Consider the following 24,956-nt stretch of genomic DNA (forward strand, 5'->3'; position numbering starts at 1 on the left):
ATGTCTCTGTTCAGACCCTATTTTACAAGGGACTCTCTTGTTTTCCTTGCTGCCGGTGGCAGTTTGTGCACACGGGCTCAGATGAAACAGAATGAGCTCTTTTAAACTTGCTATTCAGTAAGGGAAGCATAATTTTCTTGCATTTCTATCACACGTGCCTTTATAAAGCTTTGACTGCGTCTGGTTTTGGATATTTTGTTTTTACCTTAACCTGTCTAGTGTTTCATGAAACTTCAGCGCGGCAGGCTATTCCTGCAGATACAGCAGCTTTAGAAGGTATAAGGTTGCCATGAACTTGGGTAGTGGATCATTCCTGCACAGCGTAGTACCTTGCCCCAAGGCACACAGTGTTTCTATAGTACTCCTCCATTTATTATGAACTGTAATGCCAGTTGATTATTTAATGTTGATTATTAAAAATGCAAGAATCCAAGATGTAATTGTTGACATGTTCCTATTTTGTTTATAAGGTTAAAAATATACTAAATATAATTAAACATTAATTACCTTACTTATTTTCTCCCCTTTGCTAAATTTTGGAGATCTTTTTATTTTAGGTCAGTGTTTTAAAATAAGCTTAGTATGTTACTTTCTCTTTGATAAACATACTATTTATTTTATCTATTTTTATTGCTGTACCCCAAAAAGTCCAAATCAGAATTGGACTCTCATTATGCTACTAACATATAATTAACATGATATGTTTATATACAGTATTTAAAGTATTTATTGAAATCCCGATGTAAAAGGTTTTGTATATCATACCATAAACTAGGTTAAGATACAACAATAAAAACAAATACTTTCAAAAGTACAAAACCAGACAATATTTAAATACTGCAGAGTTGAGCTAGCATCATTTTAAGGGTGCAAGTCCCTAAGAGGTGAAAATGATTAAAATATGGGGTGATAATACATAAGATTAATTGCATGCATGTAGAATTTTTTTCTTGTGTCAAGTCTTGAAGAAAGGACATCAGAGAGTCTCCGGGTAGTTGAAGGATTTTTCTGGAGTTAAAAACAATTATGCTAAACCTTTAAGGAATTAATGAAGTATCTTGTTCCTTGGGGTGTATTTTTCATGAGCTGTAGTTTTACTTTTCTGAGCCTAGGAATAATATTCATGAGGAAATATGTAATTTAGGAAAGTTAATTTTGACCCTAAGATGAAACTTCTAACATATGAAATATTTGCTGTGACGTTTGGTTTGTTTTTAATTATGAAAAATTGCTTCATACAGGGCTTTCTGAAAACTACAGTATTCTGGGAAGTAGCATGGTCCAGTGGATAGGTCATAGGACTGTATCTCAGGAGAATTGGGTTTTCTTCATGACTTTTCACAAACCAGGAGTGCCTAAACTTTAGCAAGGCATTTTTGCCAGAGCTAGTGTCCGTTTTCCTTTATGAAATAATAAGATTGATCATTAGCCTTTTAAAAATACAGATGAAAAAGGATATGTAACTATTACCATTTTTATGCGCTAAAGGTCATCGCTACATCTCCAGTTTGTCAGACATTACCACCTTAAATAACAATTCTTAATAATGCTGTCAGCAAAGAATGTTTACTCTGTTTTGCAGTTTGTCTGTTTAGATCATCACTTAGATGGGAAATGCCTAAGCCCTTTGAAGGGATTATAAATACATTGTTTTAGGAACTCTTTGTTTTCAACCGAAACATGCATTCAACTCCTATGTAATTTGTCCATCATTTCCTGTGTGAATTTCTGTTTGTTTTAGACCCAATTGCCTCAGGGCTTGTGTATAACTGCAGTGGCATTACTTTATTATAAAAGGAAATTAATTTATGTGCCTGCATCTAATGGCATGCAATCTTTAGTGATTACAACCATCTGAACTTTTTTCTCCAGCTGAGGACAAGTTGCATTCACTTACTATATCATTTGAAGTTAGAATTAAACTTATCTTTTTAATCTGTTTCTAAGGGAGGCATTTTCAGTCTGAGTTCCACAAAGCTGGAGATATAACTGGAGAAACCTAGAGGTACTAAAACGGCAGATATTCTTCCAACTTAAACAAGACGTATGTATTCTATATGTTGATGCAAACTCCAAACTAGCTCTTCATTCTACCAAGTTTTTGTGGAACATCTTCCTTTTCCACTTTAAAAATTCTTCTTATGACAGCTAGGTAAAATTCTGAAAGTGGCAAAAAAGGTTTAACACAAATATTTATGTAAAACATCAGCCAGAGACAAATAACATGTAAATGACATCTTACATCTATTCAAGAACAAAGAAGAATGACTCAGATTTGCTTTCTATACAGTGTTTGACAAAATAATGCTGAGATACCAGTACATCTTCTGACTGTTTCTGAATAATAGCAGCATATAATAATTTTTACTTTCTCTTCCTGGTTTGTCTGTCAAACTTTATTACAATATTTGGAAAGCTGTTGCTTTCTCTATGGTGAAAATTGTAAAAGTGTGTTTTGAATTATTTCTTACCGCTCATCTTTGGAGACAGAATCTCGCATTTCCCAAATCAACACTGTAGTCTCTGCTGGAGGTAAGGTACAATGTTCATAAAAAAACATTATAAACACTATAAAGATAAAATGTTTGTCCTAACAAACAGACAGTTTTCTAATAACTTTTACTTCCAGGCTCTAACAGATTTTAATGCTAGGAGATGCAGAAAGGCTATTTCACTTTTGGGCATCTGCCAATAATATTAATGACGATAACAGTTTTGTACTAATAACAGATCTTAAAGTTTTATAATAATAATTATCCATATTGGGCTTCAGGCCTTGTCTGGTATTGCACATATTTTAACTTGATTTCAGTTGTATTTGCAGAAATAATTTCAGGAATTTTTGTAACAGCCGGCCTGTTATCTATCTCATTTTAACCATGTTAGTGGTTTTCTGTCTTAGCTCCGGTTTTGCTTAGGCTTGCACAGTTCTGTTGGTATCAGCAGTCAGTATGAGCAAAAGTGTTAATCCAGTCACGGAAGAAGTGATGAGGTATAACCAGTGAAACAGCAGTAGCATGAGACATGAAGCGTGCATGGTCAGTGAGGAGAAGGCAGCACTGCGGGGGCAGAACTCCAGTCCAGCGCTCCTCCAGCACAGGGAAGAAAAAGCAGCTTAGCTTTGAATGCGACATCTGTTACTCGTGCGTGCATGAGATCCTGCTCAAATAAAATCAAGAATCAAGAGGTGTTGTCAAGTAGTTGTCATGCAACAGAACAAGTCCAAGAATATGAAGCACTGCACGCAAGGTTCGGGCTTTACATAAGTGATTATTCCAGGTACCTCTCTCACCTAAGCCACTTCCAGGGTAGAAATATAAACATGTAGAGTTATGCTGCCATACACCTATTTCAGAATAAGTTTGACACATGGACAAAGCTGAGGCAACTACATATTTACCAGAATTGTTATTCATGAGCAGTAAAAATAATGATGCCCTGTCTCCTGCAGTATCTTACTCCCTGGTGACCGTTAACTAAAAGGTTAGTGGGTCATAGCTGGAGTTCCCATCCCCACGTCTGTAACAGACCCTCCACGCTGCTCCAGCTCTCCCTTCTGCCTGCCGGGATGTGGCTGAATGAAGGCTGTCGCATTTCCGATGGAGGCAGGCTAATGCCCACCCGCCAGGTGAGCAGGTAACCGTCCAGGTCACGCTTCAGCCCCTCCCTCAAATGAGGACGCGAGGCTAGGAACCTTTTTTTCTAACCAGTTGTTGAATTTTGTAAAAAAGAGAAGAATTTATTACCATCCGATGCCTGTCCCCTTTGCCAGTTTTAGCCAGAGTGGGCTTGATAGGTTTAAAAGTTACTAGGCAGTATATACAGGCAGCGACATCAAGAACCGATAAGCATCATGTCCTTAAGAAACCAGGCTGACAACATCAGACAATGGATTATAGCTTTACTTTTCAGACAAAGACATTTCAGCACAGCTCTCTGCAAGTTCATTAAAATTAAAGCACTGTTTGCTCTGCCCTGTTTTGGAGAACCTTATATTTGCTACCTTTGAAAACATAAAAACCAAACCAAATTTAAATTCAGTGGAAAAAGTTGTTTCAGACACATTTTACATATTCAAACCACTACACTGAAGAAACTGTGTTGATTCCATTTTATATAGCTGTCTAGCCACAAAAGAGGAAGGCAAGAAGCACTCAGGAAAAAGTCTGACTGAATAAAAGGTTTGAAACCAGACCCTGAAACAGTTTGTCAGAAATTCTTGGGCTTTAATTTAATGTTTTACAATTGGAAGTGTGAGTATCTTCTAAGGACGTTTGTCTTAGTCATTATATGACACACCCCACATATAGAATCCATACACGCAGAAACAGCTCTGCGCAAACTGCATGGTAGTGCTTATGCAAGGGAGGCTCTTAAGGTGTTTTATGTCCTTAGAAGTAAATTTCAGTTCAATGTTCCAATCTGGAACTGTAAGAAATATAGCCATCAATGATTTTACACAGGTATTTCCAACAGCTTTTTTGAAGACAAGGACTTTTTGTACTCAGCCAAACTACTGCCATCCTGGAGACTACACAGATGATTGTTTAATACTCTGTGCCACCAGATGAGAATCCTATTTCAAATCTTAATGAATAAATACTCTCTCTGAAACTTCTCATAGCTTTTTCTGCCTTTAAATCAAATTACTAACAGACAGCCCTAGACACCTGCAAAATCTACAGCCATGAGGGAGAACAAACTAAGTCCAAAATTAACTTTCAGAATATTAACATACTTTTTTTACAGAAACATTTCCCAGAACAAGCAGCTCCAGGGCATCCTCAGTTTGGATTCCACCACAGAAATAAGGACCTCTTATGATCTTTCGTATCCTCAGTGAGAAGGATATAGGAAATTTGAGGTTGGAAGGATGGGACACTTTATACCTTGTCTGCATTTCTAACAAAGGTCAAAGTAGAACATGCTTGCTCGTAACAACATTTTGTGCCATTTTTCTTGTAAGAGAAATAAAGTCCTAATCTTGGTTTCATTGGAAGCAATATATTTTGTCACTGACCATCTGATGCACTTTTATGTTCCAGCACAGCAAGCACCTAACATGTATAAAGTTTTATTGACTAGAGTGAGTTATTCATATGCTTAATTGATAGAATCACAGAACGGTCAAGGTGGGAAGGGACCTCCGGAGGTCATCTGGTCCAACATACCCAGTCACACAGGGTCCCCTAGAGCTGGTTGCCCAGGACCATGTCCAGATGGCTTTTGAGTATCTCCAAGGATGGTGACTCCACAACCTCCCTGGGCAATCTGTGCCAGTGCTTGGTTACCCTCACAGTGAAAAAGTATTTCCTGATGTTCAGATGGAACCTCCTCTGTTTCAGTTTGTGCCCGTTGCCTCTGGTCCTGTCACTGGGCACCACTGAGAAGAGCCTGGTTCCATCTTCTTCATTCCCTCCTATCCAGTATTTATGTGCATTGATGAGATCCCCCTGAGCCTTCCCTTCTCCAGGCTGAACAGTCCCCGTTCTCTCAGCCTTTCCTCAGAGGAGACATGCTCCAGTCCCTTCATCATCTTAATGGCTCTTCGCTGGACTCTCTCCAGCATGCCCATGTCTCTCTTGTACTGGGGAGCCCAGAACTGGACCCAGCACTCCAGGTGTGGCCTCACCAGTGCTGAGCAGAGGGGCAGGATCACCTCCCTCCACCTGCTGGCAATGCTCCGCTAATGCAGCCCAGGAAACCATTTCCTTTCTTTGCTGCAAGGGCACATTGCTGGGTCATGGTCAACTTGTTCTCCTCCAGGCCCTTCTCTGCAAAGCTGCTTTCAAGACAGGCGGCCCCCCAGGGGAAACCATTCTTTCTTTGCTGCAAGGGCACATTGCTGGGTCACGTTCAATTTGGTGTTCACCCGGACCCCCAGGTCCTTCTCCGCAACGCTGCTTTCCTGCTGGGCGGCCCCCAGCCTGTGCTGGTGCCTGGGGTTGTTCCTCCCCAGGGGCAGGACTTTGCACTTCCCCTTGCTGAACTGCACGAGGTTCCTGTCAGCACATTTCTCCAGCCTGTCGAGGTCCCTCTGGATGGCAGCACGGCCCTCTGGTGTGTCAGCCACTCCTTCCTGTTTTGTGTCATCAGCAATTAATTAATTCATTTTAAAAGGCACCAAAAAGGTTAATACTGATTTTAAAAAAACAAACAACTCCAAATTGGAATAATGTTTCATCATAGGAAAAATATATTAAACATTTGCTAACTGTTTTTTATAGAACATTGCTGTTAAATACAGTACCTACTCAATTTATTAAACTGTTAACCCTCCTAATTTAAGCATGGGGGAAATGAACCACGTAATTTTGTTTTTGCCAGTAATTCATGCTCACAAGAATGCCTGGCATGCAGGAAGAAGGGGTAATACCTGATGGAAAACCTGCAGGTAAACAAAATTTAAGAACACACAGCATTATTAAGATATTAATAAGACAACGAGCTCTTCATATGAAAGATGTTGTTCAAAGTCCATTTGCACTAGCAGGTTTCAAAGTTTTCTTCTGGGATATTCCCCTGTTGTGATTTCCTCTTCTACAGACTACCGAGGTTGGCTGACAGGCCCCAGCTAGCCGAAGGGTCACCCCCGGGGCAGGACATGCCTGTGCCCCGACCTGTGGCATGGCAACCCTCTTTTGCCTCAGAGGCATAGCCAGGCCCGTGACCGCAGGCTAAAAAGCAACACCCACTCCCCCGCCCCAGCGCACCCTTGCGGACACACCAGAATTACTGGTCTAGCCAGGGGAGGCAAGGCCACTAGCGAGCCCGAGCAGCCCTTTCCCCGCAGGGCGCCTCAGCCCGCCGCCCAGAGCCGGTGAGACGACGGCCTCGAAGAACGCCCCGGCCCCCTCCCCGTGCTCGACCCACGCGAGGCCGTGCGCGGCCCCCGCCTTCTCCCCGCCTGTGCTCTCTCCTCAACACCGATTGGGTGGGAAGGGCGCGCGGCGCCGGCGGCGGGCGGGAGCCTTCTTCCTGCCGCGGCCGGGAGGTGAGGGGGAGAGCGGGGCCGGGGCAGGCCGTGGGGGGCTCACCTGGGCCGGCTGGGGAAAGGGCTGTTTCCTCATGGGACGGACGTTGGGAGCGGATCCTGCCTCTTCCCTCCTGCCCCCTACCTGTCCCTCTTGGCTTACGGGCAGGGACATCAAAGCAGCTTTTCCACGGGTTGTGGTGGGTGGCGGTTGGTCCTTGTCGTCGTCAAGCCTTCTGCCGGGGTGGGGGAGACGGGAACGACCGTGTCAAATAACACGGCTCTAGGAGCTGGGGGATCGAGGGAGACCTGCCTCACGGAAGGCCCCGGCGCTGGCAGCCCGGCTTTCCCTCTGCTGTTACTGCTTGCTTTGGAAGGAGGTCTAAGAAAAGGCTCTGAAAGGTATTTTTATGTAAAAAGCAAGAAAGAGGCAAGCTTCTCAGAAAAAAAAAAAAAAAAAAAAAAAAAGTCCTTTCAGCTTTCCTTCTTCCCCCACCTTTAAAAAAAAAAAGGAAGAAAAAAAAAACACCAAAACCCATATGAATAAGGGGGAACTACTGAGCTTCAGCCTTGCTTAGTAAGTAAGCAAGTTTCTTCTGTCTTCACAGTTTCAATCTTTGCTTTTCCTCAGTTTCTCATAAATGTAATACTGCCAAGGAGGATTCTCCGTGCCTTGGTTTCTGTGGCTGCGTGAGTTTTAGTATTGGGATGTTTTTTGCTGTCTCCTCAGTTGTTTTGATGCACTGATGTGGGGGTATTATGCATTGGCTAAAATACATAATGTACATTGTATTATGTACTGGCTAAAAAAGCAACCTTTTTATTCTGAGTTGTTAAGTTATATTTGTTAGGTTATTTTTATCCCCAGACACATCCAGTTCGAAATATGTGTCCTGCCTTCTTCCCTCCCCCCCCCATTCCCCGATTTATAAGCTCCCTTGGAACAATGGCCAGAGCTTAAAAAAAAAAAAAGTTGGTTTTGTTGTGGGAGCCTCTACAGTATGCCTCAGTGCGAAAAACTGTTTTTCACTGTGCATAACAAATACACATGCAGTTGTGTGCATGTCAAAAGGGCACGACAAAAGCTGTGCAGCTGTATAAAGAGTACTGTAGCTTTATACCACTTCTCACAGCCTGTAAAACCTGCAATTAAGTGATGTATTTTCTAACTAATAATTAGGTTATGAGCTGCCATTAATTAGTTATTTCTGTGTGAGAACTACTTCTGCTGTGGACCATTGTGCTCATATTTCTATATGAAAAAGATGAAGACTAGGGTACAACTTTCTTAAACACACTGAAACAACAAATATAACAATGTCTTTTAAATGTTATTTAATACACGAAAAGTTCAAAAAAATGACAGCAAGAAAGGGGTAGGTTTTTATAAGCAGCAAAGACTATATATAAATGTGTCACTGTAAGCAAAAAGGGAATTAGTGGGGAAACATCAGATTTGAAGTATACATGTAAGATTGGGGGTACAAGTAGTATAACATTTTCCTTTTTGTTTTTAAGGCATTTTATAAAACTACTTACAAGAGCACGTGGAATACACTATTAAAAGAAGCAGTAGAGCAGTTTGGCCTATTACAGAATTATGGTTCGACTAACAATGGACCTAATTGCTAAAAGCGTCAGTCACAAGAATCGCAATGAAGAGGACTTTGGACAGTATCTGCGAAAAATAACTCATCTGAATTTATCAGATAAAAATATAGATGCAATTGTAAGATTTATTTTTCTTTATTCCTTTTAACCTGGCTACTCAAATGTTTTGCAGTTACTGTTATGATGAGTTGTTTATAGTTGGGGAGACAAACAAGCAAAGCCAAGTTTCTATTTCATAACAGCTATATTATGTTTTAACATTTATATTGACTTGCAATTAAGCCTTAATGATACATCTGTTTGGAAACATGCTTCAGCATTCACTGCTGTTACTGTGTGGAACACTACTTGTATGTAAAAGTGTTTAAATGGATTTAAAATGCATGTGCATTTGAAATGTGAAAATAATCTTTCAGCTGTAACTTTTCATATAAAACATCGAAGCGGGTGACTGTAACTCCAACAGTCTGCAGGGTTTCTTATTATCGACCTGACACTTTTTTCTTCATGTGGCAAAAATCTTGTTGAAGTATTTTACTTACCTGAAACTGTGGAAATACATATCATCTGTGTAGCAGACAAGAAGGATATTATCAGTACACTATTTTTGCCAATAATTAATTAAAATAGAAAAACCATGTAAGCAATTACACAAGAGAGATAAACTGAAGTGTTAAAGTGAAGTATTTTTTGCAGTATTTCACAGAATTATTATAGAAATGTGCAGCTCAAAAAAAAAAATCATTTTGCTATCTTGATTATTTTATACAGTTGCTACATTGTAAAGGAGCTTTCAGGAAGTCACCAGAATGGAAATGATAACCACTTACTTACCTCTTTAGCCACTTAAGAAAGAGAATATTTCAGATTAATCATTTAGACCTGACACTTTTCCTATAGAATATAGCCAGGCTGTTGCCATTGAATCAGTAGGTGTAGGGCTTTGACAGCAGTGCTTTAGCCCTGTTGAAATCTAGCTATAGTGTTCTCGGAGACTTTAGGTCTGAGGTTAAAAAACAAAGTTCATATTTTCAGCAACAGTTCGTTTTTTTATTTAAAGACTTGTATTTATTGATGGTTACCTTTACAAAAAAACAAACTGTGGAACAGAAGATGATGTAAGGAACTAGTAATTTTGCAGATCAGATTTTATTTTTATTTAAAGGAAGTAGTAATGATATTACATACTATTAAGTGAAACACTTATTTTATTGTCATTGATGCCATTTTTTTTTATAGTCTTGGGAATTTTACAAAGAGTTGTTAACTAGCAGCACAATCTTTTCAATCTATCAGTGATTTATTCTTTAGATTTCAGAGGAAGTCTGAGAAAGGAAAGGGGAGTTCAGGAACAGGATATAAGCCAAGTGAGGTTAACAAATTTGGACTGGTGTAGTGGCTTTTTCAAATTAGTCAGGTTAAAATCTACATTTTTTTTTTTAGATTGCTCCCTGGGGCTTATTAATTTAAAAAATAATCCATGACCTTCTCATTTCAAAGACTAAACCTGCAAACTTAACCCAGTCCTCCTTCCTTTGAGTTTAATAATAGGAAATTTATACATGTTTCAGTAAGTCCTGAGTTAATTCAAATCCCCTCAAGATACTGAGCACATTTTGAAATTGCTGAACCCTGAGTAACTGAATTGTTGTTGTGTATGGTGGAGTTCTGCTTTAAAAGTGTGATTTCAGTCAAGAACATTAAATAGCTTGTTCCTATGTGAACGATCCATGCAATCAAATGGGTTTATTCAGCCCACTCCTAGGAATGTGCACAGGCATAGCAAGTCTAATTCGATCAGTCCATTTGATTAGGACTGGTTCATCAGGTGCCATAGAGAAGTTTTACACAAACCCTCATAAGAACACGTGACCTTTTAATTATTTAAGAAGAATACATTCAAAGAAACTTGACATTTGAGTGGAATCTTAGACTCAGAAGTGTATTAAATTATATTGAAGTGCAAGTTTTTGTATAAATCAGTACTCCTTTGCCAAGAACTGGTTTCCATTGCATCACCGAGGTTTGATGGAGACAACTACACTAACAATTGTGCTTTTCTGAAATCCAGCTGATGTGACCTTCTCATTTCAAAGACTAAACCTGCAAACTTAACCCAGTCCTCCTTCCTTTGAGTTTAATAATAGGAAATTTATACATGTTTCAGTAAGTCCTGAGTTAATTCAAATCCCCTCAAGATACTGAGCACATTTTGAAATTGCTGAACCCTGAGTAACTGAATTGTTGTTGTGTATGGTGGAGTTCTGCTTTAAAAGTGTGATTTCAGTCAAGAACATTAAATAGCTTGTTCTATGTGAACAGATCCATGCAATCAAATGGGTTTATTCAGCCCACTCCTAGGAATGTGCACAGGCATAGCAAGTTACTAATTCGATCAGTCCATTTGATTAGGACTGGTTCATCAGGTGCCATAGAGAAGTTTTACAGAAACCCTCATAAGAACACGTGACCTTTTAATTATTTAAGAAGAATACATTCAAAGAAACTTGACATTTGAGTGGAATCTTAGACTCAGAAGTGTATTAAATTATATTGAAGTGCAAGTTTTTGTATAAATCAGTACTCCTTTGCCAAGAACTGGTTTCCATTGCATCACCGAGGTTTGATGGAGACAACTACACTAACAATTGTGCTTTTCTGAAATCCAGCTGATGAAGGCAGGGAAGGGAATGAAGTCACACAGGATGTGATGTACCTGCTGATGATGGCTGTAGTCCTCAGCTTCTATACGGCAGAACAGTAATGATAGATTTCAGTCTTAAATCTATGCAGGAGATGATTACTGACACTCAGTTTTTGTAGGAAAAATAGCTGTTGAAAGCGTTTGTTAAAGATGAAAATGTATAAATCATGCAGCAGAACTTAAATATAAAAACAATCAACAGCTTCCAGAAGCCAGCAGTGAGTGAACTATATGTAGCGTTAATTTGTTATTGTTTATTTCAGGGTGACCTCTCTTTGTGTAAAAATCTTAGAGTTCTGTATTTATATGATAACCAAATCAGTCAAATCCAGAACTTGGACTTTGCTTCAAATATAACACACCTTTACCTTCAGAACAATTGTATTACATGTATAGAAAATCTCTCATCGCTGAAAAACCTTGAAAAACTGTAAGTTGAAAATCATGTATTTATTTTACTAGTAAAAGAATAATTATTACACTAAGAAATGAAAAAATTATGTAGCCAGTAAGGTCCTTTCAGCTCTTAAATGTTGCTTTTCAAATAAAAGTAATTGCTTATGATTTTTTTAATGAAGTGTTCTATAATATAAGTGATGGCATATATTTTAACATTTATTTGCATTTAAATTATTTTCCTTTTTCAGCCATTTAATAATAATAGTAGCAATATATAAAACCCCTAAAAAAACTTTGGATCTATTAGCTGTATGTTCTACTCACATGCTAGGTTATTTACTTTTTCTATTATAATTTCCAAGTATTATTCAATAATACTTAAAATATTTATTTTTTTAATATATTGAGGCCTTGTGTTAGCTTTTGCTTTCAAAGGATATTAAATCTATTTTGTGTTCTATTCTGCAGGTATTTGGGGGGCAACTGCATCACTGTAGTAGAGGGTTTGAATAAATTAGAAGAAATAAGGGAGCTACATATTGAAAGTCAACACCTCCCTCTTGGCGAAAAGCTTCTGTTTGATCCAAGATCTCTTAGGTCCCTGGCAGTAAGTACATTTTGCGAATTTCAATGAGCCGTTAATCAGTGGATCAGTATTTTTAAGAGAAGTGATTAGGACTTGATCACTGTGTGTTTTCCTTTTCTCCCAATTGGTGTCATTCTTTCAAATTCTACCGAGGGACTCCCATCCCAGTTCTCATATAAGCAAGGAGTCCAGCAGATTCTACTTCTTCATTTATTTTTCTGTGAAGGATGGAAATAAGAAGAGAGAGAGAGGAAGTAAGGAAATGTGTGGATGCCCTATACCAACAGAATGTGAATAAACTAAAAAAAGGGGTAGGAATTTATCAGTTAGTTATCTTAGTCGACTTAGTTTGTAGTGGATTAGTTTGTTGATACTTCTCTGATTTGATTATTACATTAGTTTGTTTATTGCCTCCCGTACTTCTCTAGAGAATGCAATGGCAAAAGGTGCAAACAGCCTTTTTTCTGGATATTAAGAGCAACACAATCAAAAGCATTCAGTTTTAGTTCTGCAGTTTTTCTGTGTTGTGGTATTGTAGCCATATGTTTGGGTTAATACCTATCCTAGACTGTAGTCTTCATTGTACTAGCCTGATTATCTTGTATAAACAATGCATGCTTTACAACGACTGTGCCCTTGAAGAAGAACTAGAAGACTGATAAAAGGGGAAAATCCTGCCCTAGAAGGCGTCGGAGGCTAGCTGATTGCCAAAGAAACAAGAAATCAGCAAAACACTGCAGTAACTAGGGGAAAGGTAAAGGCGGCAGGGGGAGATCGCGACCACCAACTCAATTCAAGATTGGAAAGACTTGCCCCTCCACACCTGCAAGGAGCATGCGTGCTAATTTACATAGCAAGCAAGGCTAATTTGAACATAACTAACCAATGAGCATGAACTTAGGCGGGCTTTTAATGCTGTAGTTCTTTTGTGTAGTGTGCTAGCTTTGTGGAATTACCACCTAGCACCCATCTTTGCGCAAACATGAGCTAAATAAATATCTCGGCTCTGTGTGTAAGATTGGCTTATTGCACACCGGGTACTGGACCCTGCTTGTGGGACAACAGTATGTCAAGATTTCAGGAAAGTCAGCTTTTGAAGTTTTCTTTCAAGATGTTAATTGCTCAGTAAACATCAAATGTATTGTTGAAGTGGTTAAAAAAATAGACTTTATTTACTAATAGATGTAGTTCCATACTAAAAAAAAAAATCATCTTGCTGTGTCTCCCAAAGTGTAGTCAGGGCTTGATGAGCTTTTTTTGTGAAGATGAAGAACTCACTGAAAAGTGAGTTCTTTTGTTCTTGTGTATATCATAAACATTTGACCTAGCTCTAATTCTTGCTGGTTTGAGATTAAGTAATCCAAGACACGTATTGCCGTTTTCCTTTAATAGAAATGAGCCATTCCTGTGGGAGCACTTTTACTTTGTTCCTTCTGTATTGGAGAAATGAAAGTAGAGGGAGTTTATATAGTTATAATCTTCCCGGGATAGCTCATATACTTCAGTGTTTTTCAGCATCCTGGCCTAGAGTCACTAGCATTTTGTTCTTCGTGGCTTTTATTTAAGGTCTTTTGGTGTGGTGGTTTTTTGGGTTTTTTTTTAAGAAACACTTTGCCTTCTTGAACATGTAATATCTTTATGGAAGCTACATGTAAAAACATTCTATTTTTACTCTTCAAGTGCTAAGTGTTTGGTCCCTCTTTAAGACATCACTTCTTACGTCATCTTCTTCTATCTGTTTCTGGCTCTTAATGCTGTCAGAGATGAAAGAGCCAAAAAACCATGGGACCATATAGCTCACTGTGTACCACAAGCAAATGTTTTGATGATGACAATATCATGAATCTTTTGACTGAGGAGATTAAGTTTATGCACTGTGTGTATCAGGATGATACTGGTAACTTCTGCCTGCAATGTAGATCTTGGTTAGATTTTAGAAGGGGGTTAACGTTTCCTGTATACACTGCTGAAATAGACATTTTCTAACTAATGGTAAATCCCATATCTAAACTCACTCGATTAGGTGCCCTTTTTCATCTTCTAGAGATATAAGCTTCTTGTTCCTTTTACGTGAAACTACATCAAGTATTTCCTGAGATAAACACCTGAAACATTTACTTTTTATCTAGAATGTAAAGATCTCTCTAACTATTCTCTGTTACAAAAGGCAAAGTGCATTATGTGACTCACTAGTGTTCCAAAGAAGGGGCAAGGAATAGCGGTATCTATACCAAGAGGTTTGTAGGATCAGGCCTGAAGGAAAAACAGTATAGTCCAGCTGTTAAATGAGACTACGTGGGTATCAGATATGGATTTCAGCTCTGTGCAGTTCAGATGTAACCTTGGAAAAGGCAGTCAATTTCTGTGTTTGTTTCGTACTTCAAACATAGAGTTAGTAGCACTTGCAGAACTCCGTAAAGCATTTGAGCATGTTTAGAGAAAAACAAAAATTCTGTATTTACTAAGAATTCCTGAAATAATTGAGAAATAATCTTACTTTGGTTTGACTTCAAAACCAAAATAAACAGCATTGTAGGACAACATGCAAGGCCAACATAAAACAATGTGTGAGGTATGTGGTAGTTGTACTTACATGTTTCTGCTTCATATGCTTGTTCTTCCTTTAAGAGAATTTTCTGTAAGAATTTACAACTTGACTCATGCATGGCATGAAAAAAATAATTTTCTTTTTCTGCTTTTCTTCCTCCAGAAATCTTTGTCTGTGTTGAATATCAGCAATAACAACATTGATGAATTAGGAGAACTGGCAGTTTTGGAAAATCTTTCTTATCTTAGAGCAGTTGACAATCAACTTCAACATATGAAGGTAATAAATATTTGTTCTATTTAGTATGGAAATCAGTCAAATTCATCTTTATCACTAAATAGATGAGTAAAAATAAACTTTACTTCTACAGTTACTGAACCTCTGACTTTCCAAGCATGCTGTCTTTTCTCATCCAAAAATCTTGTTGAGATTAAAAATGGAGAACTGTTTAGTATGTCCAAATGTCCTTTAATCCTACGTAAAGTGGCAATTGTGCATGCATCTCTCAACTGAGTAGTAAATGCATGGAAGTGAGAACTATAACATGTCCAAAATGTAGAGTTAGTGTGTATGTTTTGGCCATCTGAGTGACTACCAGTGGCTTAATTTGCAAAGATGACGTGACCATTGTTTATTAATAAACTTGCAATATTTTACCATATTACAGTTTTTAATTCTCTATTCTAATGTAAATAAAAGCCGCTTCTTGGATATCAGATCATCTAGCTGATTTTGCAGCCATTTTAACATCAAAATGACTTTTTGACTATTGTTGCTGGAGTAGCATAAGAAGTATTTGTCATGAAAGTATACAATGAATTTCTTTCATAAATTTCTGCTAGGGAAAGACATGTCTTCATAAGCAAGAGCTCTAACTTGCTCTAACTTCCACAGTAGCAGCTAAAACAAATGAAATAAAAGTATTTATGCTCTTCCTTTTGCAGTAGTGAATGTGGTTCAGAGAGAATGTTCTAGACATACAATTTCCAGCTTGTCTTCTCAAAAAGGAACAGGAGTATGTGCCTTGTCACTTATTATTATTTTTAGAAGTTATGATGTCTTCTACTTCTTGACATAAAAAGCAGTTAAAAAAAGAATTTTAGTGTCATGCTAGAAACTGAACATCAAATTTATGTTGAACAGTATGCTGACACCATCATTGCACGGTGGAGGCATGGAACAAACTTTATAAATTACTTAATAAACACTGTTTGCATTTAATATAAACCATAGGCATCAGTGTTGGGCTTTTTTTGAATTTTTAATTTTTATTAATAAATACTAAAATAAATTGGCTTAAATCGTAACCCAAATCACCAAGACAAAGCCTTGATTAAAGTAAACTCTTTCATTATTTCTTTGCATACACATTCTATTTCCTTAGAAAAGTTAACTTTCACTGGTTAGTAATTATTAAAATAACTATTCTTATTACTTAGAACACTTAATATCTTTTACATTAGCAATTTTCTAGGTCAATATACTTTATCTGGACTCTTCATTTTTTACATTTTAATATTAAAAAATGTTGAATGATGCATTTCTTTTTTACTAGAGGATTATTAATGTATTGTATTTCAAGCTGTGTTTCTGGCTGGCAGCTGTGATCGAATTAATATCGGAATACAATTCATGTAGGCTTTTGCTGAGTAATTAAAAGCATATTGAATGTGTTGGTTACATCAAACTAACAGTAAGCTTTTTTAAATAGGTAGTCTCTCCAAAGCTTCCCTTTTGAAAAGGATTCCTTTTCTAAATAAAACATATTACAGTGATTTTTTTTATTGTCTTTTTTTCTTTCTTATAAATACAAAAGACTTCAGTTGTGATGATCTCAAAAGAAGATTGTCTTAGCCAAAGAACCAATTATTTTTAAGAATGAGGATGCCAGTTCAGAGACAGCGTTTTCAGTATCTCAGAGGAAAAACCAGTATCTTCTGAAACAGAATAAGGAGAAGACAAAAAGACTGTATTATTCAGTAACTGTGTATATATTTTTTAATCATTATTAAAAGTCATTATTGCAACATCAGGAAGACCAGAGTTAATATTTACCCAAATCAATTAGACATTTAGATTTCCATGTTACATGGTCACAGCTTTTGAAAAATTATGTGGTTAGCATTTGAGTTAGGTGCTGCTGCTGCTATCAGTTACACTTGGATCAAGCTTCGGTAAATTTTGAAAGTGACTGTCCTGTGTGTTTTCTAAACAATCTCCAAGTCTTGAAAATATGGAGCAGGTAGGGTGTTTCTATTCATATCCTTGCAGACCTGTAAAATTAATGACCATACTGAATGTGTCTAACAGTGTGATGCAGCTGGATATCCAACCTTCCAGCTGCAATTACTGTGTTTTAGAGATTACATTTTAGTAGGCTCTACTTATCACTAATATAAATTCTTATTTAAATTAAAAAAAAACCCAAAAAACTGTTGAAAAAGCAGTAGGCCATGCAAAGTATAAAAAAAAAAAGTCAGTTTTAGCTCTGTTTAAGAGGTTTTAACTTACAGTGAACATCTAGCAGGACAACAATTTCATACATCCACTAACTGTTTAAAAAAATAGTTGAGGGAAGTTTTGAGTATGTTTCAATTTTTTTGCAACCCTGAATTTGATGATTCCATGGCTCACATGATTCTACAGCTATGATAGCTGAAAGGATTTTAGGGGGTATACAGTTGTACTACATGTGCTTAATTGCTTCTGCTGGCTGAACTTGTTACATGCAGCAAAGGCTCTTTCATTCCCACACAAGCTGCCTCCATTCTCCTCCTTCTTGCCCCTCTGTTTTCAAAACTCTGAAGTATACCTCTTTTTCATGCCAAAGGCTCTACATCCCCTGTTTTCCCATTCCTGCTTCCCCATTACTGCCACCAAGAACATTCCCAGGAATGTTTGGCATTGATGAGAACCTGTGGCAGTGCTGCATGACAGAGAAGTGCTGAAGAGCTCTGTACCCAGCTCTGCTTCAGCCGGTGGGATGAGAAGCTGTAGCGAAGCCATCCAGGTCTTAGCAGGGCTGGTCAACAGCAGTGACCTGTGTAGCAGAGATAGATGGCAGCAGGAATAACATGGAATCTTTGCAAAAGAGGGAAATGTGAAAGGCATAAGAAATGCATGAAATGCAATCTTCTCATGTACAGTTTTCTCACTTGTGTATAATTAAAATAATTATTTTATATCTAAACATTTATCTCAGTTTTTTCACATTATTATGAAAACCCGTACTTCCTTGCTTTTCAACAAAGCCACGTTGATTTCAGCATAGTTGAAAATTAGGGCTAGTAAATTCAAGCACTTAAGGTTCTGGGTAGTTCAGGGCATTGTTAGCATAATTAACAGACATCAAGGCATATGACCTTGTTTCACATGACTGAAGTTTATATAATGCAGTCTGAACGGTAGACAGAATGAAATTAAGTAATTTTTCTCAATTCAGACAAAATAACTTCCTATGACTAGCTACCACATGTAAAATGCATGTTTTAGGTCAGTTATCAAGAATATAATTGATTTTAATAGATTGGCTTTTCTTTGTTTTCTGTTTCTTGCTACTTCATTTATTTATCCTATCGAGCTTCTGGTTTACTTTAGTCAGGTTCACAAGGACTTCTAGGCTGCAGTGTATTTGGGTTGGAATACTAAGGGAATTTTTAAAAAACACTATTCCTATTTAAAAAAACCCCACAACTGTTCCTGTTTACAAAAAGCCACAATATTCTTTGTTTATTAATTACATTTGTTTTGGGAAGATTATGACTTGTGTATTTGGATAGATAGAGAAAATATAGCTAGAAATACCTATAAAATCATTAGAAATAAAAATCTGTATTTCCTAAGTCTATAATTTATTCAACCCCTGTCCGATATTGATTATGACAAGAGGATATCACAAAAGATGAATTCATTCGCCTCAGAATTGAGTCAGGAACAAGAGAAAAATTATAGATTTTCTCAAATAGATTATGACAGGTCGTCAAAATGGTGACAAATTGCTGTCTGTAGCTGTAGTTAGGGCAGTTGGACTAGACTGTTTCCGATAAAAACTGGAGCATAGTGGTCAAATACCAATTCTGAAATGGCCATCATTAATTGGTAAGAATGTTATTGCCAGCACTACAGCTGCCTACTGAGGCACTCGCCCTTCCCCCTCTCCCCACCCCCAATGGAATATAATTTGCTCGTCAGTATTTTGTAGCAGACCTCAAAGTGATAGCATGACATGATCATTTATCAAACGGAGACTGCCCAGAAGAGTGTCTGGTCCCTTTAGTACAGCTTATTGAAAGGCTGGGAAGTGAAAGCACTTTATTAGAGACAGGAAGGCAATGAACAACTAGAGCGTATCGAAAGGGTAATCATATTTCAGCACAGGATTAGTGTGCTCTTAGATAAACATACACTGGAGTAAGCATGTTCTGGGTCATTTATCAAGTAAGTAACAGCTAACAAAAATCTATAGGACTCTTTGTACACACTCATCAGTTAAACTGTATACATTTTATTTCAGTAACAGACAATTTTGTGTTGCAAAACTATTACTTGAAAAAATTCTTTCTAGTGAAATCTCGAACACTTTACAGATTTCAATGACAATGCCTGAATGCTCAGGTAAGAATAAATAAATACACTTGCTAAATGCTATTTCTTTATAAATAAGCCTAGCCTAAAATATTTTTCACCCAAATTGTTGTGTTAAGTGTTCACACCTAAACTGTGGGGGCTATCATATTGCTATTCTGATACACGCTGATAAAGCTTTGCTGTGTAACTTTGAGATTTATCAACATTTCTTCATGTGGACTGGTCCTCAGAGTTTCTTGCAGTGTTTTATCAGTCTTGCTCCTCACAGAACCAGACTTTTGCTCTTGTTTTTCTGAAAAGACGTTATCATCACTGGATAACAATAGATGATAGATGATATCAGCATCATTATCATTAGACAAAAAATGATATGGTTTGGAGGTGTAAGGCTGTGCTGCCACTTCCTCTTCCATGTGATTTTTCTAAACGTGTATTACATAACCCACAGAACATTCCCAGGAGGATTTTCTACCAAGGGAGTAAAGCCTGCAAAACCAGAATTCTGTTTGCTTGCGTTACCCAGGTGATTTTCTAAATTTGAAGGCGCTAAGAGATATCTACATTGCTAGATACTTCATTATTGGCATCAAGCTACAAAATTCTACAGGCTTTGCGGTTTAGAATCTGTCACATCGTGATTAGTAGATTTTTTCCAAATTATTACAACTGTGGAACATAAATTCTCTCTCCTCTTGTATTCATACAGATCGTTTTGAACCCCTCCTTAAGCTTTTCACACATGTAAGGAAGCCTATCAAGAATGACAGTTAAGTGAAATTTTGAAAAGAAAGTATTTCAGAAAGTAGGGTGTCTGAGTAGAAAGGACTAATCTGCTAAGCTTTGCATCCTTTTAACTTGAATTTATTGTATTTAAAAGACAGAAGTAGTTTTATCTAGGTCATACTGCCCTTGGGTAACCAGACAGAAACACAGATGGAGAAAGGTATATTTCAAAAATTTCACTATTTGGGCCAATACTATAACTGACCACCCACAGTGATGTAGGGGGGGATTACTGTTTCTCCTGTAATACACAGTTTTACATATATATAAAGAGAGAGGCAGTCTACTGTGGTTTGCACGATTTTTAGCTTTTTTTAGTTTGTTCTTTCTCTGTAAAGTATTTATTCTTCCACAATTTTTTCAAATTCTAATCAGACACTGATACTCTAAGGGCTCTGTGAGACCATGGGGATGCATTAACAGACATTACATATCATACAAATTTTTTGGCTGGTAATTCCTCAGCTTTAGGTGCTTGTGAGTGGGATTGTAGTGGTAATTTTCCATAGCTGGCATTACTATATCCTTAAAAATGCAGTTTTCCAACTGCATCACCATTTCTTCTGCACAGTTATGATATATTCGGGGAATGCTACGCACCACTCTATTTGACAATGCACATTCTTAATGTGCATATTAATACATGAATAGTCTCATTGAAGTGTTTCATTATTTCTGTGTGCAGGATTTGGGCCTGGCTGAAGAAATCGCATTACTATTGAATTTTACTCTGGAGGGGGAAAAATAATCACAATGTTCTGATCTTGTATCAATTGCAGGATTTGGAGGTTGTATTAAAAAAATGGACAAAGCTACGCAGAATGGATCTTGCAGGAAACCCCATCTGCCACAAGCCAAAGTACAGGGACAGGATTGTAGTACAGTCACGAACTTTAGGTAAAAAATAAAACCAATAGCCAGCCCCAAAACCCACCCATACCCCTCACTGTTTTAGGAAATAACTGATACATTAATCATTCTTGAATTGCACTATGTATGTAAACACAATTACTGCCATAGATATTTATGTCAAATGACGAATTTTTAATTTATGTACAGGTAATGTAGCTAAAACTGCTTATGTAATCAACTGCACAAACCATGTTGCTTAGCTTTTGCTAGTAGTAGTAGTAGTGATTCGTTTTGCAATAGATGATTGATGAGATTCTTATAAGACAGTAAGGCTTTTTTGTGTTCATATTCCAGATGTTGTGAAACTGATTTTCAAAGCTAAGTTTGTCTACCCCCCTATAAGCCTGTAGTAGTTGCTTAGGTGTTTTAGTTGCACAGTCAGAGTTGTACAGGTCATACCTTACTATGTTTGAATTTGTTATATAACATTTGTCCTTAAACTTAAAAGCAGTTTACACTTATGTTACGGATGTATTTGTTAATCTTAACCTTACTGTGATGCAGTTTACGTTATTATTTTGAGATAGTTTTAGCATAAAAGGAAGCAACTTAGTCTTCTATATGTAAGTATTCATACTGTAGAAACAAGTAAAAAATATCTGCTCATTTTTTACTTTTTTGGATAAAGGTGGCAATTATCTTAAAAGTTGTAATTACAGAACTTGTTTTTCTTTTTTCTGAGAGTACAAAATGCTGGCCATTAAGAAAAAGCCTATCTGAACAATGAAAATAACAGTGCCTTAGGACAGTTCTAACGCAACCTAAATTTGTGGCCAAAAGAGGTATTTCATTTGGTCTGACTCAAAAATGCAGATGCAACCAAGGAAACACAGAGCATAAGCCTTATGGCACCTAAGTGAGTAAAGTTAACTCTAAAGAGCCAAATCTGTCCGTCTGTCTTTATGATCAGTAGGATTCCTTGATTGCTAAGACATGCAGTTTCTCTCTCTTAACCTGAATTTCTGCATCTGTATATATCTTGTGTAAAAAGCATAGCTTTTCTTCAAAACTTTCTATAAGCTGTTGCACATTAACTGAATGTGAAATTATATGTATTTCCCTTGAAACTTATAAAAATAATAGGTGCTTTCTTTTGTAATTAAGACATGTCAACTCACTCTTGCAGCTTGAATTTGAATATGAAGCTGTACTAGGTATTTTTTTTACCAAAAGACTAAAAAAGATTTGAAGAGAGCAAATGTAGAACCAGTACACATTTTGTACAGCCTTTTAGTTAACTTCGGGTATCACAGAAAATGTTCTCTTTGACAGAATCCCTTGATGGGAAAGAAATTAAAGAAATGGAAAGACAGTTCCTAATGAGTTGGAAAGCCTCCAAAGCTGCCAGGAAAAAAAACAAAGAACGAATGACAAATGAACATGCAGCCTATCTACATTTTTGTAAGCAAACTAATCAATTACTTCATGATTATTTGCAGTATTATAGAAACAATAAAATAGCAGCTAACAGTAAATATACTAGGAATGAGACTTGTACTGGTGGTGAGACCAAAACACAGGAGTAGAAATTGAACTTTTCCAATAAAAAAATTAATTTTAGCACTAGTTCATGTGGTGTTTTTTTTCCTTCCATCCCAATCTCCCAGAATTATGGAAAGGAGTAGCTAATACATTTTGAATGTTTGTAAATATTCATGATTACTTTCCATATTAAAAAAAAAAAAAACCTTTGGGCATTCTAGAATAAATATGCATGAAATAAATACATCAGACTTTTAAAATGTGTTTGTTGATACTTACTTGATCTGTGTAAATTCCCAGTCCTTTTAAAGGCCTTCACAAGATACATGTCTAGGAGAAGTAAAAGTTTTAAACTTGGAAAGAAAAAAAAAAGTTTTGGAGGAAAAAAAGCCTTAAAGCTAAAAGAAAAGGCAACAAGTTCTTGAAGCAGGAAAACAAATCAGTTTTGAAACTCAAGCAAAACCTGAAATAAACTTTGAGTTTTTTAAAAAATGGTGGGGTGGGGGTTGTTGTTGTTACAGAGTTGACTGCAGATTAAAACGTAAGTGACTTAACAGCATGTCTTGCCATCTTGCAGTATTTGGAAACAGACATTAGACTTCAAATTACTCAAAATGGTTTGAATGACCATAATTATAAAATAAAATAAAATAAAATTGGTGACAGTTTCACTGTTGTTTTCAGAAGATAAACTGTGATATGTAACTTGGGGGAGAGAGCATGTTCCTTATAGCCATACTATCTCAAATTATTAATTCATGAAATGTCATGAAGATCAGTTATTTTTGAAGACGTGAAGTGAAAAGTACTCAGCCTGTCAGTCTCAGCCCCAAGAAAGTTGCAGTCTGCTCAGTGTTTGGAAGCCATATGTGAATGGCAATGGTTCTGAAAGTAATACTCTGTCTTCTGAATAACTACCGATATAAGGAGGTGCTATGTAATTGAATTTACTCCCTTTCAAATAACTCTACCTGAATATGAATACCTGCTTTAATATTCACCTTCGTCAGTGTTTGCAGCACCTTCCATAATTTCATACAAATTTTTCCATTCTCGATTATCAAATTTGAGGCATTTTACCCTAAGGCTTATTACACTGTTTTCTATAACAAGATATATTGGAACGTGTGATCAATCATACTGAATATTAAAATAGATACGGTTTGACTTGGGATATCGAATTAATCCTTTTTTCTTTGTTTTCTGCAGCTGACTTTGAAACACCTTATCCTATTCTTCCCTTTCACTACAGTCACTCTGTGAAAGAAAAAACAAATGCTTTAGTTTTGTCTGAGATGCACAAAGTTAAAAGAAAACCTCTGCCAAGAATCCTGGAAAAAAAATAAATCAGATGAAAACTCAGGTATGTTCCTCAGACATCTTCCGCTTAGTTCTGTTGGTTATTGCATGTACAGCTCTTACTGAATCAGTTGGAAAACGAGTACATGAAGGTAGAATTTCATATGAAATCAGTTTCAGGTTTTTTTAACCAGGTTATAATTGTTGTCTTTATTTCTTTGAAAGACAGGATAATAGATTTCAGCTTCTGGTTATAAATCAGTAGACTAGCTAATAGTAATAACTTTACTCCAGTGTAACTAGTTTCTGTCATATGCATTTGATTGTAATCTTCCACAAAGGTAAAATAATATAGAAGTTAATTCTTGGAAGTACAGTTACTGTCAACAACATTGGTGAAGGTTGATCCCGTGCACGCAGTAATACGCAGAAGGAGAAACGATCACTTTTCATCATTATAGCTTACTTCTAATAGACGTGTTCCAGTGTATTGTATGTTTGATTAGCATTTTCCTGTAGCATCGGCTCAAGACCATCAAGATAATCAAGAAAGAAAATCTGATGTGTGTGCCTTAGAGACATTTAGACATTAGATGAATTTCAACAATTCAGAGTTTAGCATATGTATTCCTTACTCACATAAGCAGCCTTGCGAACTCCAATGCAACTGTTTGTGGAAATAAAATCTGCTCGTAGGGATTTGCAGTTTGGGACCTATAGTTTTCCCAGTTTTACCTGTAGTAATAGTTTAGTTCAGTATTTGGGACCTAATATCATTCCTTCCAGATTTTTAATGTTACTTTTAGCCTAACTGTTTTATTATTTATCAGCTGTACTGGCCAACAAAAAAAATCATCATTTCTGCAATGCTGTAGATTAAATAAATAAATTCAACTGACACAGGTATTCTTTTGTAACTAAATTACTAAATGTAGTGTTTTATTTTGCATTCAAATCAGAATTTATTAGTATGTTTGAAAATTTAACTAGGCAACATTTAATACTATTTTATTCTTGACAACTTACCACTTTCCATTCCATCGGTTTTGTTCCTACTGAGTATTTCTTTTGA

The 24,956-nt window shown here is 36.9% G+C and overlaps 1 protein-coding gene across 1 annotated transcript; it reads left to right on the forward strand.

Annotated features, from left to right (window-relative positions):
* The first annotated feature begins 8,573 nt into the window (after positions 1-8,573).
* Positions 8,574-23,931, forward strand: PPP1R42 (protein phosphatase 1 regulatory subunit 42). Its single transcript, XM_009276670.1, has 7 exons — positions 8,574-8,702; positions 11,552-11,718; positions 12,156-12,294; positions 14,984-15,100; positions 20,971-21,088; positions 22,376-22,504; positions 23,795-23,931. The coding sequence occupies exons 1-7, from the start codon at positions 8,574-8,576 to the stop codon at positions 23,929-23,931; spliced, it is 936 nt and encodes a 311-aa protein (XP_009274945.1).
* The last annotated feature ends 1,025 nt before the right edge of the window (positions 23,932-24,956 follow it).

This window comes from Aptenodytes forsteri, unplaced genomic scaffold (assembly GCF_000699145.1).
Source record: "Aptenodytes forsteri isolate BGI_AS27 unplaced genomic scaffold, ASM69914v1 Scaffold411, whole genome shotgun sequence".
Taxonomy (NCBI): domain Eukaryota; kingdom Metazoa; phylum Chordata; class Aves; order Sphenisciformes; family Spheniscidae; genus Aptenodytes; species Aptenodytes forsteri.

What these genes read in the sequence shown, in the direction of transcription:
- PPP1R42 (XM_009276670.1), top strand. Translation starts at nt 8,574, where the DNA reads ATGGTTCGACTAACAATGGACCTAATTGCTAAAAGCGTCAGTCACAAG. An exon ending in CTGAAAAACCTTGAAAAACT is followed by an intron (nt 11,719 to 12,155) that starts GTAAGTTGAAAA and finishes TCTATTCTGCAG; the next exon opens with GTATTTGGGGGGCAACTGCA. An exon ending in ATCAACTTCAACATATGAAG is followed by an intron (nt 15,101 to 20,970) that starts GTAATAAATATT and finishes TATCAATTGCAG; the next exon opens with GATTTGGAGGTTGTATTAAA.